At 50.3% G+C, this 10838-nt stretch overlaps 4 protein-coding genes across 6 annotated transcripts; 2 read left to right on the forward strand and 2 right to left on the reverse strand.

The window, feature by feature from the left end:
- Positions 1–3: 3 nt before the first annotated feature.
- Positions 4–1009, reverse strand: FVEG_16535 (hypothetical protein). Its single transcript, XM_018905779.1, has one exon. The coding sequence runs from the start codon at positions 905–907 to the stop codon at positions 599–601; it is 309 nt and encodes a 102-aa protein (XP_018755993.1). The 5' UTR covers positions 908–1009; the 3' UTR covers positions 4–598.
- On the forward strand, positions 42–2509 carry FVEG_09194 (triacylglycerol lipase). The gene has a single exon (XM_018898163.1). The coding sequence runs from the start codon at positions 940–942 to the stop codon at positions 2122–2124; it is 1185 nt and encodes a 394-aa protein (XP_018755994.1). The 5' UTR covers positions 42–939; the 3' UTR covers positions 2125–2509.
- A 111-nt stretch (positions 2510–2620) lies between these two features.
- FVEG_09195 (hypothetical protein) lies at positions 2621–5636 on the forward strand. Its single transcript, XM_018898164.1, has 2 exons — positions 2621–4748; positions 4800–5636. The coding sequence occupies exons 1-2, from the start codon at positions 2798–2800 to the stop codon at positions 5351–5353; spliced, it is 2505 nt and encodes an 834-aa protein (XP_018755995.1). The 5' UTR covers positions 2621–2797; the 3' UTR covers positions 5354–5636.
- On the reverse strand, positions 5511–8646 carry FVEG_09196 (hypothetical protein). Of its 3 annotated transcripts, XM_018898166.1 has the most exons (3): positions 8389–8646; positions 7541–7826; positions 5546–7281 (listed from the first exon to the last, which is right to left on the reverse strand). In XM_018898166.1, the coding sequence occupies exons 2-3, from the start codon at positions 7754–7756 to the stop codon at positions 6088–6090; spliced, it is 1410 nt and encodes a 469-aa protein (XP_018755997.1). In that variant the 5' UTR covers positions 7757–7826; positions 8389–8646; the 3' UTR covers positions 5546–6087. The 3 variants fall into 3 exon arrangements, with proteins under 3 accessions (XP_018755998.1, XP_018755997.1, XP_018755996.1); XM_018898167.1 differs by having other exon boundaries at positions 5511–7826; XM_018898165.1 differs by having other exon boundaries at positions 7541–8646.
- Positions 8647–10838: the final 2192 nt, after the last annotated feature.

Genomic DNA, 10838 nt, shown 5'->3' on the forward strand with positions numbered 1-10838 from the left:
CTCCATGTGACCCTTTTTCCGGTCTCAAGTCTCCACTTCCAGCGATAACGTGCATAACATCATAGGCTTGATAACAGTCGCCGCCTTCATTCATCCATCTTCATGATCTACTGCTTCTACTACTACTACTATCAATATTCTCTACTTTCCATCAATATACTCAACAAAATTCAATTCAAATCGTATATGCGTCTTTCCTTCTGCTCAGTAGGATGGTCAATACCATCATGACAACAAATCGCCGCTCCCGACTGTCCGGCTTTCGATGCGCCTCGACTGGCCGCGTAACCGCTGCCTTGTTGCTATCATTCCTCGCCTTCTCGCCATCATCTGCTCACAATAACATCGGTGTCCGATTTCACGACGACGTCCTGTTACCTCCTGGGCCAGCACTTCCAGTATCGCCAGAGGTTCCTGCGCCAGCTGAGCATACCTTCAGCCTTCGGCACATCTACCATCATGGCACACATCTCCACCCAGGCCTCCATCGGAAGCGAGATGTTGTTCATGACCAGTCAAGGGTCTACCTAGCTGCAGAAGATGAATATGGCGAATACGATATCTCTCGATTAAAAGCCAAGAGCCATCCCCAGACAATTCAGCGTCTGGTGGACCGGAGACCATCCGTCGTCGACCCTATGGTTGCCGAGTCTCGGCAGAGAGGATACGCAGCTGTGCTTGACGCATCGGCGTGGACTATGGACCAGGTGTCTTCACCCGACATCAAAGATAAGGACACTGTTTTGAACTTGGCTATTATGACGGCCAACGCGTATGTCAAAGATGAAACAGAAACCGACTGGGAAGATGTAGGAGAAAGATGGAACCGCAGCGCCGATTTCGGATGGGAGTCTGATGGTCTTCGCGGCCATATTTTTGTTGACGATACAAACTCGACCATTGTCATCGGACTGAAAGGCACGTCGATGCCTGTTTTTGATGGAGAAGGCACCCACAACTAATGACAAGGTCACCGACAACCTCTTCTTCAGCTGCTGCTGTGCCCAACAAGGTCAGTGGACCTGGCATCAAGTCTGTGATTGTGCCACAGGCACGTATTCATGCAACAACACTTGTGTTGTCCAGGCTCTAAGGGAAGAGAACCGCTACTACGGCGCTGCCCGCGAACTGTACTCGAATGTCACAGAGCTCTATCCTGATGCCCAGGTCTGGCTGACAGGGCACTCGCTTGGTGGCGCCGTCACCTCGATGCTGGGTATGACATATGGTCTTCCCGTCGTCACATTTGAAGCCGTCCCAGAGGCGCTTCCAGCTTCCAGACTAGGTCTACCTGTCCCTCCTGGTGCTAGTGCCGACTATCCCCAACTGCGCGAGAACACAGGCACGTTCCATTTTGGTCACACCGCAGACCCTGTGTATATCGGAACATGCAACGGCGCAACAGCTTCTTGCACCTATGGTGGCTATGCTATGGAAAGCGCATGCCATGCTGGTTATGAATGTGTGTACGACGTTGTGGCCGATAAGGGATGGAGGGTTGGAATCGGTACACATCGGATCCGTTCTGTCATTGACGATGTCATCAAGAAGTACGATGGTGTTCCCGAGTGCAGACGAACTCCTGAATGTAGGGACTGTGCTCAGTGGAAGATGTACGAAAGCAATGGCACCGAAACCACCACCACATCATCCTCACCACCCTCGACCTCCATGACTACCCGTACTCGGACCCGCACATCGACTTGTGAGACGCCTGGCTGGTGGGGTTGTCTTGACAAGACTACACCCGCCTCGACCACAACCTCGACCACAACCTCGACCACGTCAACTTCCACGTCTACTTGCAAGACTCCTGGCTGGTTTGGGTGTAAGGATAAGACGACTACCGAGAGCAGCACTACATCGACCGTAGATGCTACTCCTACGACGACTTGCCATACTCCTGGAAGGTTCTGGGGTTGCCGCGATGAAGTTGAGGCCACAACAACAGCTGAACCTGGCCAGATTACGAGCGTGCCTGTTACGGCTGCGCCCGCAGGTACAACGGATGACGTTCCAAGCACGAGCGTGCCAGAAAGTCAGAGATGTCTCACTCGTAACTGGTTTGGGTTATGCAAGGAGTGGGCTGTTGAAGACGTGGAATTTGCCCCCGATGAGATGTAGGAATCGGCACTGAGATGTCCAATTCTAGCAGCAACATCCAGACCATCTCTCGTATCTCATACATCAATCACTGGCCGAAGCAACACGCACCTCTGCCTGTTATAGCGGCTTGGTTTCCATTTTTCTCTCTCTTCTCCGGGCGCTTAGCTGCGACATAGAGGGACCCGCGCAGCGGTTAGCCATGATAAGTTTAGCGTTTTAGATACACTCATGCAAATCATGAGGACGGAGTTTTTGTTTTGTATACTGGAGACACGGCGTTTAATTAGGTACGAATGATCAGGCTGCAATTTTGAGCACATGCGATCTAAACAAGAGGCTCGCACATTTAGACGAATGAAATATATTAAATATCAGAATAAATTGCATTATTAAATTATTCACATTTGCTTGTTGTACAATATCTCAAGAGCGTTGTGTCGCTGGAATGCACCTATCGTATTACACCGTCGGTCGTGATGTCAGCAGCCTAAAAAAAAACATCTCCAACTCTAGGCTTCTCCCCGCCAAAAAAACGCGTTTCGTCAACCTTGCATCTTCTATCTTTAGCTTCAATCCCACAAGGCGAAGAGCCACGACACAACATTACTTCATTATTTCAACTTGGATATTCTCTGATATACGCAATGTGATATCTTTACGCTTACTTCGTTCCGACAATCGATAACTCACGATGGAAACGGAATCTAAACCGTCCGATATGGGGACTCCCTTGTCTTCCATATTATCTAGCCTCAGCGACAGCGACAGTGACGCTGAAGTTCCGAAGACTAGTGGCCCCAACAACGACACCGATAGCCAGAAAAACAATGAAGACACGGTAGAATGGCTTGCTATAACTCGAAAGCGTCGTTCGACCGCCGGCAATCGAATGAAGTCGATGCTCGCCAACGAGGAACCGGATTCAGATCTCGAACTACTTTTCGCCGAAGATGAGAACGACCAGGGCTTCTCCGATGCTGAAGAGAACTGTTCGGATGTCCAGATGGACTCTTCAGACGACGAAGACGAAAACGACAATAATGAGGATGACCTCGAGGGCGAGAAGGAATTGGAAAAGCAGGCCAAGGAACGTCGCGCTGCTCAGCGCAAGCGAAAGGCGCAAGAAGCTATCCCTGCCAAATTCCGCAAGAAAGTCCGCATCGACCCTACGACGAGAACGCCTGCACCTGCGAAGCCCGCGCCACGACCTAAGAAGAAATCTGAGCGCACTTCATGGCTGCCGTCTGCCGCGGACCTACCGACACGAGCCTCTTCCCGCCAAACGACTCGACTCTCCAAGGAGCAGCTACATCAACAGATGGTGGAGCGAGAGGCGCGCCGGATAAAACAGCTGGCTCAAATGCAGAAGAAAGCTGCTAAGCTGGAGGCGATGAAGAAACCACCCATGACTCAGGAGGAGCGGTTACGAGAGGCAGCCATTGTTGAGAAGCGCAATAGCAAGAGTTTGAATCGCTGGGAGGAGGCTGAGAAACAGCGTGAGGAAGAGCGCCGAGCGAAATTGGCGGCACTTCATAACAGAACGTTGAAGGGGCCTGTTATTACATTTTGGAGCGGGATTGGTGAGTGGATGGGAAGGCATATGGTGATTGAGGAGCCTGCCAAGGAGAAGAGGAAGAGAGGCGAGAAGGCAAAGGGTAAGGATAAAGACAAAGACAAAGAGAAGGAGAAGGAGAAGGCTGGTTCAACAGAAGACAAGAAGGAGGTCGGTCAAAATGGCACGCCAGCTGCGAATGGTGATATTGCAAACGCCAACGCCAAAGAGGGATCACAACCTTCGCAAGACAAACCACCAAGCACAGCGTCAGCAGAGCCTACAGCAGCCTCTGGTTCCAAAGACACGAAACCCACTACTCCTACAAAGCCTCTTGAAGATATCACGAAACCCACATATGCACCTTCAACTCCAGAGATTAGTGGTGCCCCTCCAACGGTTCCCAAGACTGAAGACATCCCTCCTCCGTTGACTATGCCACCACCTCCTCAACCGCCGCCCACACCTCCAAGCCCTCCTCGATCTCAGGATCCTCCACCAAATGGTCTCGCTGCACCACCCCCGCCTCCACCGACGCCTACGCCTGCTGGGTCAGCATCAAGGACAAACTCTTTCGTGGCTCCTCCATCAGGACTATCTCGCCCACCAGATTCTAAACCGTCTGGCGTGCTAGCAGCGCCCATACTTGCTCCTCCTCCAGGTATTGGCATCAATGGAAATGCACCCCCTATGATGGGCTTCGGCAATCCCAAATCCAATGTCCTAGCACCACCAAATACGTCTCAAGGGGTGATGCCCCCTACACTCACTGCTACTGCTCCTCTTCATAATACTCCTCCGTCAACTATATCACCCCCTCCATCAAAGCCTTCCACAGAAGTTACACCCATATCTTCTACAACAAATATTCAACCCAAAACTATCACACCCGCTCTCCGTACCAGGTCGACCAGCCCCGACACTCCCGCTGTACCCCAAGCCCCTGACTCCCAAGCTCAAGCTCAACCTCCTCAGCCCTCAACCGGAGCCCGCAATGCCATCGTCTTCCAAAACTTTGACGACAACGCCCTCAAGGATCGAAGCATTCAAACGCAGATCATCTTTGGCCGCAAGATGAATAAGCTTTCCAGTAAGTTCTCATGGATCTTCAATAAACGTCACCTTCTCTAACATTGGCCAGAACCTTCTCCTGCGCCTCTTTGCGTAATCACAAACCATCCCGCTCGGTATCGGGATCCGCGTACCGGTCTTCCTTATTACAATGCCTACGCGTATCGGGAGATCCAACGCCTTACCCGGGGCGAGTACCGATGGAGCCACATCCTTGGTGCTTGGGTCGGTAGCGGAACATATGCTGCACGAGGTGTCCCTGAACGCTTCCTGAACCCTGACAAGAAGGGGCCTGAGAAGAAATCTACGCCTGACGAGGCCCTCAAGGCCAAGGATGCTCTCAAGGCCCCGGATCAAGCCCAGGACCCGCAAACAAAAACCCCTGACGTTCCGTCGGGTATCCCGACTACGGGGGACAAGATGACTGGGGTCGAGCAAGGGGCTTCCACACCACCAAACTCTGAGCCTAATCAGACAGTACAACCCAAGATGGCGCAACCGGCAGTCACTCAGCCTACAAAGGCTACGAATATAACGGCCGCATCACCAGAAGCGCCAAATATTACTCCTGCTTCTGAGCCAAAAGCTCAAGCTACGACAAACCTTCAATCAACTACCGCATGAAAGCCCCCGGTGCCGCTTCAGACAGCTCATGGACCACTATTATATTACTTTTGCTGCATACCTTAGATACAGAGCTTTTGAATGGCAGGAATTGGCATGATAATACGACCGCAACTACAATATGTACCACTATGTATGAATACAAATCATTTTGAAAGCACAAAAGCACGGTTGAGATTATTCATCATTTGACGCGGTAACAGAAGTGTGTAACTGGTAAAACCAGTGTTGTATGTTGGTTATAATTGTGCCTTTATCTCATCTATCAAGATTGTGCCACCTGCTGATCGCTATGTCATCTACATACACATGCAGGTGAGAGCAAATCAGTCCAAACCATAATCCTCGCCTTAGGTTCAAGATTCGTGTTTCAATAACTGCCATGTCGTCCGTCTCATGAACCATACCACCCTTCCCTCACATACTCCTTTAGAATTCCATTGTTACACGGCCGTCTATCTCGATTCGCCCAGATCCTTTTCTTATTACCCCTCGGGGATTGTTGTATGTTTGACATCTCGTTGAGCTGTCTGTGCTTGCGCCATCCCCTCTTGTTCCTTTTAAAACGCCAAAAGCAAATCCCGCTGTGTTATGTTCATCAAATGTTGAACCCCAATTTTTGAAAACCAGTATTAAACGCCGTCGATACAATGTTGATCATAGAGTGTGGTAGGCACTGAAGCCCAAAATTAAATTGTATCGTATCAGATACTATGTGAGTATGTCGTAGTTGACTAGTTGGCCTTGGTGCCAATAACATCAACCATCCAGCCGAGTTCGGCCGCAAAGTCGTCCAGGCCTGTATCGATAGGCGCACCGAGGAAGTTTCCGCTGTCGCCGCGAGAAAGAAGTGATGCAGAGTTGACCTTGGCATAGGCCGACTGGGACTCGACAATTTTCCGTCCTTGTTCCTGAGACTCCGGGAGACTGTAGCACTCAAAGGAGTCGGCAGTAGGGGCCATGCCAGGAACAGGCTGAAATGTGAGGATGTCACTGTTGCTACTTGATACAACGTCGTCCTCATCATCAGTAAGATCAAAGAAGTTGTTTCCTTCATCTTCGGGAAAGCTTGGTGTGGCTGGAGACAAGAAGAAGCTCGTGGCAGGATTGATTCGAGGGTTAGGTGCCCGAAGAGTCTCCAGCCTAGGTCGTGAAGGAAGCACAGCCGATGCAGGCACACCGCTGACCTCCAACAAGTCCTTCCTGGAGGGTTTTGAAGGAATCAGAGGCAGCGAGCTTGAATTAGCGGCATCGCTTCTGACTGACTCGGAGGAAATAGTTCGCTTGAAGGGAGGAGGTGAGAGACGAGTGACGTAGGGCTGTCCATCAGATGCTGCTGAAGTCGCAAAGTTGTCGTCGTCATCGTTCTCGTTGTCCTCTACAACATCTTCAGGGATGACTAGAGATGGTCTCTCACTGAGGTTAGAACCAGGGCGAGGAGGAAGATCATCCGATAGGAAGCGTCGAAGAGATTCAGGCGAGATGTCTCTTGTTCGAGTGCCCTCTGATGGCGTGGTGCAACGTTCGTCGATCTCCTCGGCGGTACCAGACAAGTCGTTGCGGATGGGAGATCGTCCACGCTCGCCCTCAGAGTTCACCTTGCGACCAAACAAGCGCTTCCATGCCGCCGGGGCTGGTGATAGTGATCGGGACGAAGACTTGTGATTTAGTGATGGAGATGAACCAACCCGGTAGGGGATGTGGTTTGCTGGTACTGAAGGTGCAGGTCGAGGTGTGATGTACTTGGATTCGGGATTCATGGTCTTGAGATCGGTAGCACGCATAGAGGTAAGAGAAGCACTTCGCTGCCTGAGAGCCTGCTCGACAGGAACGATTAAAGTATTGACAGTTTGACCAGGTAGGTATGGGCAAGCTGTGGTTGAAGGGAGGCTAGGGTCATGTGTCTCGACCGAGCCATCTAGCTCATACTGGAAACCCATTGTTAATATAAATGAATGACTGGATTAAGTAATAAACAAATAATGAATGAATGAGTGAATGAAGAATTGAAACAAGTGAGAGAGGCGATGTTGATTAAATGTGTTTGGGTGGTTGGGTAAATGAGAGTTGATGTATGTAGTCGGGTTCACTAGTTTAAGGCAAGGGAGAGGAATGGGGTTTGTTATGAGGTGATATGCAATGCAATGCAATACGATGGCATACACCGAAACGGATAGAACAACATACGTAGTAATAATAGGTATGACCCATCTTAAGACCACCGTGCCTCTTGTTGGGATACGAAGGTGCTGTGCCAGTACCTGAGCCTGAGCTTGAGCTTGTTCCAGCGCCTACGCCAGCGCACGTCGCAGAAGCCGAGACGGAAACGTCGTCACAGACAATGTCACGAAAAGAATAGCAGCCTCTCCACTGATCACGGCCCCGCCGGATGTCTCGTTGCATGGGGTGAGATTGGCTGAAATTGTCCCACGACCCAATAAGCTGCACGGACTGTGTCGAAGGGGGAGTTTGACTGGGGGATGCTTGTCAGCGGCCGTCGTTAAAAGCCATCGGGTGACGGCATGGAAGGGGAATAGAAGCAAAGAAAAAAGGGCAGGGAAATTGCACCAAGCTGCACTGCAGTGAGTTACAGCCAGCCACACGCCTTGGGGCCAAGGGGTAACAGCTGAGAAACAATCTGGTACGATAGGCTTGGACCGTATGAAATGACAGAGCTGGCAATCGTGGGGAGACAAGGGAACCCTTGGATCGATCCCAAGGTAGCTGCAGATAGAGACTTCAATCTGCAATCAAACCCAGCTATTTTGCCCATTTTGATGTATACAGCATATTGGCAATACCAAGCACTGCTGCAGCTAGAGAGAGGCTGGCTGAGAGGCCTTCGACGCTGACTTCAGCTCCGACATTTTACGCCCTCAATACAAAAGAAAAACATGCGACTCAAACTTTTGTTTTTTTCCAAAACACGGCGTCCGTCTATGTCTTGAGGCAGAGGCCGGGGGGCTGGTCGGGGACGGAGCCAAATTCAGATGATTTTCATGCGAGGGTACAAAAATAAGACAATTGAAGCATACCACGGCAAATAAGACACTTCTAGGCAATGTGTACCGATCCGGGGTAGAGAATGGAATAACAGCGTTCGATAATGAAACACAAAGGGAATGCTGAGAGATGAAGTTGACGCAGTCGGGGTCAAAGTGGTCCAATTGCTGAAGAGAACGATTGTTGTAAAGATGGATTGGATTGGATATAATGAACCGACTCAACGGTTCCGTGTAAGGCGATCCGCAGAAGTAGTGGATCAATATCGTCCAGCGAGAGGCGAAGTAAGGAGCAACCAGCCAGCACAATCGGAGAACAAAAGAAAGAAAAATGTCCGAACTCACCAACAAAGAAAGTGAAAGAGAAGTCGTTGACGGATCCATGACAGGCGACGGGTAACGGGCCTTTACTACAGTTAATATGTATGTATGTAGGCACCCGCCGTTACCACAGATCGCCGTAGGGATCAATGATGAGATTGGTACTAATCTGGGAAAACCGAGTCAAGATCCACGACAGCGCCTATAGGCTTTGATGCCCGGGGATTCGGACAGGTCGAGATTAAGCAATAACAGGAGGCTGATGAAACACCATGAGGTGTTCGTCGCATGTTCAGACAGGCGCGAAGTGGTGTTAGAGACTCTATACTGGGTGTCAATGATTGGATGTGAGCCTCTCAAATTACAGCAAATTTGGTTGCAGGTGGTTGACAGCCAATGACCTGACGAGGAGCCCTGAAAGGTGATGGGCAGTAAGCGCCGCAATGGAGTCTTTGGAACAACCCTCGACGAATGTTGACGTGTACCAAGAACTGGGTAAGTAAGGTACGGAATGCGGCACAGGACGGGCGCTTAAGCGCAGGGCGTCAAAGGCAGCGCAAAATGCTATGTAAAGCAAGGCAAGGACGAGGATACTGTACTCGGCTATGAGACGAAGCAATGCAACAGTCGGGCACAGCGAAGTACCGTATAACAAAGCAAGGGCAAGGCCGTACACGAAGAGCCGAGGGCGGCTACCTAGTGAAGCTGCTTGTTTGCTTGCGACGCTCGAGTAAAAGTCGTGACCTAGGAGTGGTCGATGCTGTAAAGCAAAGGTGCGCGCGGACAGTTTGGATAGTACGGTCCCACTAACAAGAGGATACAAGTCGTGAATAGACGAACTCTCGCTAGTTTGCTTTTGGGGTGGTCTCAGTCTCAGTGGCAGTCTTAGACGAGGAATGAATGGGGAAAAGGAAAAGAAGGGAGACCAAAGATGCAGAATGTTAGATCAAAGAAGAAAAGAGGGTGAGACTTTTTGGGATGGGGACGGGAGGAGGAGGAATATTGGATATGAGATTGCGGAAAGAGCGGGAGAGGACCCAATTCTGACCAAGGTCCAAGATGGGGAAATACCTAATGCTCCTCCTTCCTCTCTTCACATTAATTACATATCCTACCTAGGTACTAACCTAGTCGAAAAGCCAAAGGCCTCGCCAATCTAAGGCCAGCTCGGAATAAGAAATGCTACTGTCATTGGAGAAGACAGGTAATATTTCAGCCCGTGGCTGTCAAGGGACAGGTCTGGTTCAGCCCAGCTCAGCCAGGTTTGAACATTGGCCTTTCTAGTTGCGACATCGTTCCGGTTCGCCAGTGAGACCAACCGAACCATGCACGAGGGCGTCAAGGGGGGGACTCTATGCATCTGGGGGTAGTATTGGCCTTATTGGTCTGTTTGAGCATGCGCTACGGAATATTGCCTTGCTCCTTGAAGTTTCCCGCCTGTTGATCATCGCCAGCGAATAGCACAGACCGCATGCGTCTTGTAGGGATCGACATCTTCATGTCTCGGTTTGATGGTTGTTGATCAACGACTTACAGATAAACACAACTACCTAGACAATGAAAAGGGCAGGGACATTCTGCATTGTACCACAATCAACAAAGACAAAAGACAAAGAATTTCAGGGGAACAAGGGCGATCATTCGCACGAGCACGGCATTGCCAAAGACAAGGAACCCAAGTCTCTGGAACATTGGTCAGTCGTGATTGGTCCACTAGCCTTTCTCTGATCGAAGCGAACCTGATCCCCTTAACTCGAATAGGCTCTAGTTCTCAGCCTGAGACCTTGTGGGTCAGCTTGTGGCAGGGGTCTCTGTGGAGCTCAGCCAGGGTTCTGGGAAGAACTCCTTAGCACGAAAGAAGGGTGTCATAAAAGATGGGGCATTTCGTGTCTGCCAAAGTTCATAAGCTTGCACGAGTTATTCCCGACCATGAGCTTCGCTAATTATCCTGTCTTGGCAAATTCAAAGGGGGGAGGGACGGGTGATGTTAGGATTGGCCAGACACATCTGCAATACAGCTCGGCAAGTTGCCAATAGTCTCCTGCAAGAGATCAGCTGGAATAAACAACTCGATCTCTGCGTTGCGACATGATGAAGAAATCAAGCCAGCATGAATCACTCTTCAGACAGAATCAAGAAAATGCAGGCTCCAAAACCAATGC

Source organism: Fusarium verticillioides, chromosome 5 (assembly GCF_000149555.1).
Source record: "Fusarium verticillioides 7600 chromosome 5, whole genome shotgun sequence".
In the NCBI taxonomy this organism is placed as follows: Eukaryota; Fungi; Ascomycota; class Sordariomycetes; order Hypocreales; family Nectriaceae; genus Fusarium; species Fusarium verticillioides.

Bases quoted from the DNA above. Each gene is read 5' to 3' on its own strand.
- FVEG_09194 (XM_018898163.1), top strand. From the start codon at position 940: ATGGAGAAGGCACCCACAACTAATGACAAGGTCACCGACAACCTCTTC.
- FVEG_09195 (XM_018898164.1), top strand. From the start codon at position 2,798: ATGGAAACGGAATCTAAACCGTCCGATATGGGGACTCCCTTGTCTTCC. The intron at 4,749-4,799 runs GTAAGTTCTCAT...AACATTGGCCAG, and splicing joins CAAGATGAATAAGCTTTCCA to AACCTTCTCCTGCGCCTCTT.
- FVEG_09196 (XM_018898166.1), bottom strand. From the start codon at position 7,756: ATGCAACGAGACATCCGGCGGGGCCGTGATCAGTGGAGAGGCTGCTAT. The intron at 7,282-7,540 runs GTATGTTGTTCT...ATGGGTTTCCAG, and splicing joins GTCATACCTATTATTACTAC to TATGAGCTAGATGGCTCGGT.
- FVEG_16535 (XM_018905779.1), bottom strand. From the start codon at position 907: ATGACAATGGTCGAGTTTGTATCGTCAACAAAAATATGGCCGCGAAGA.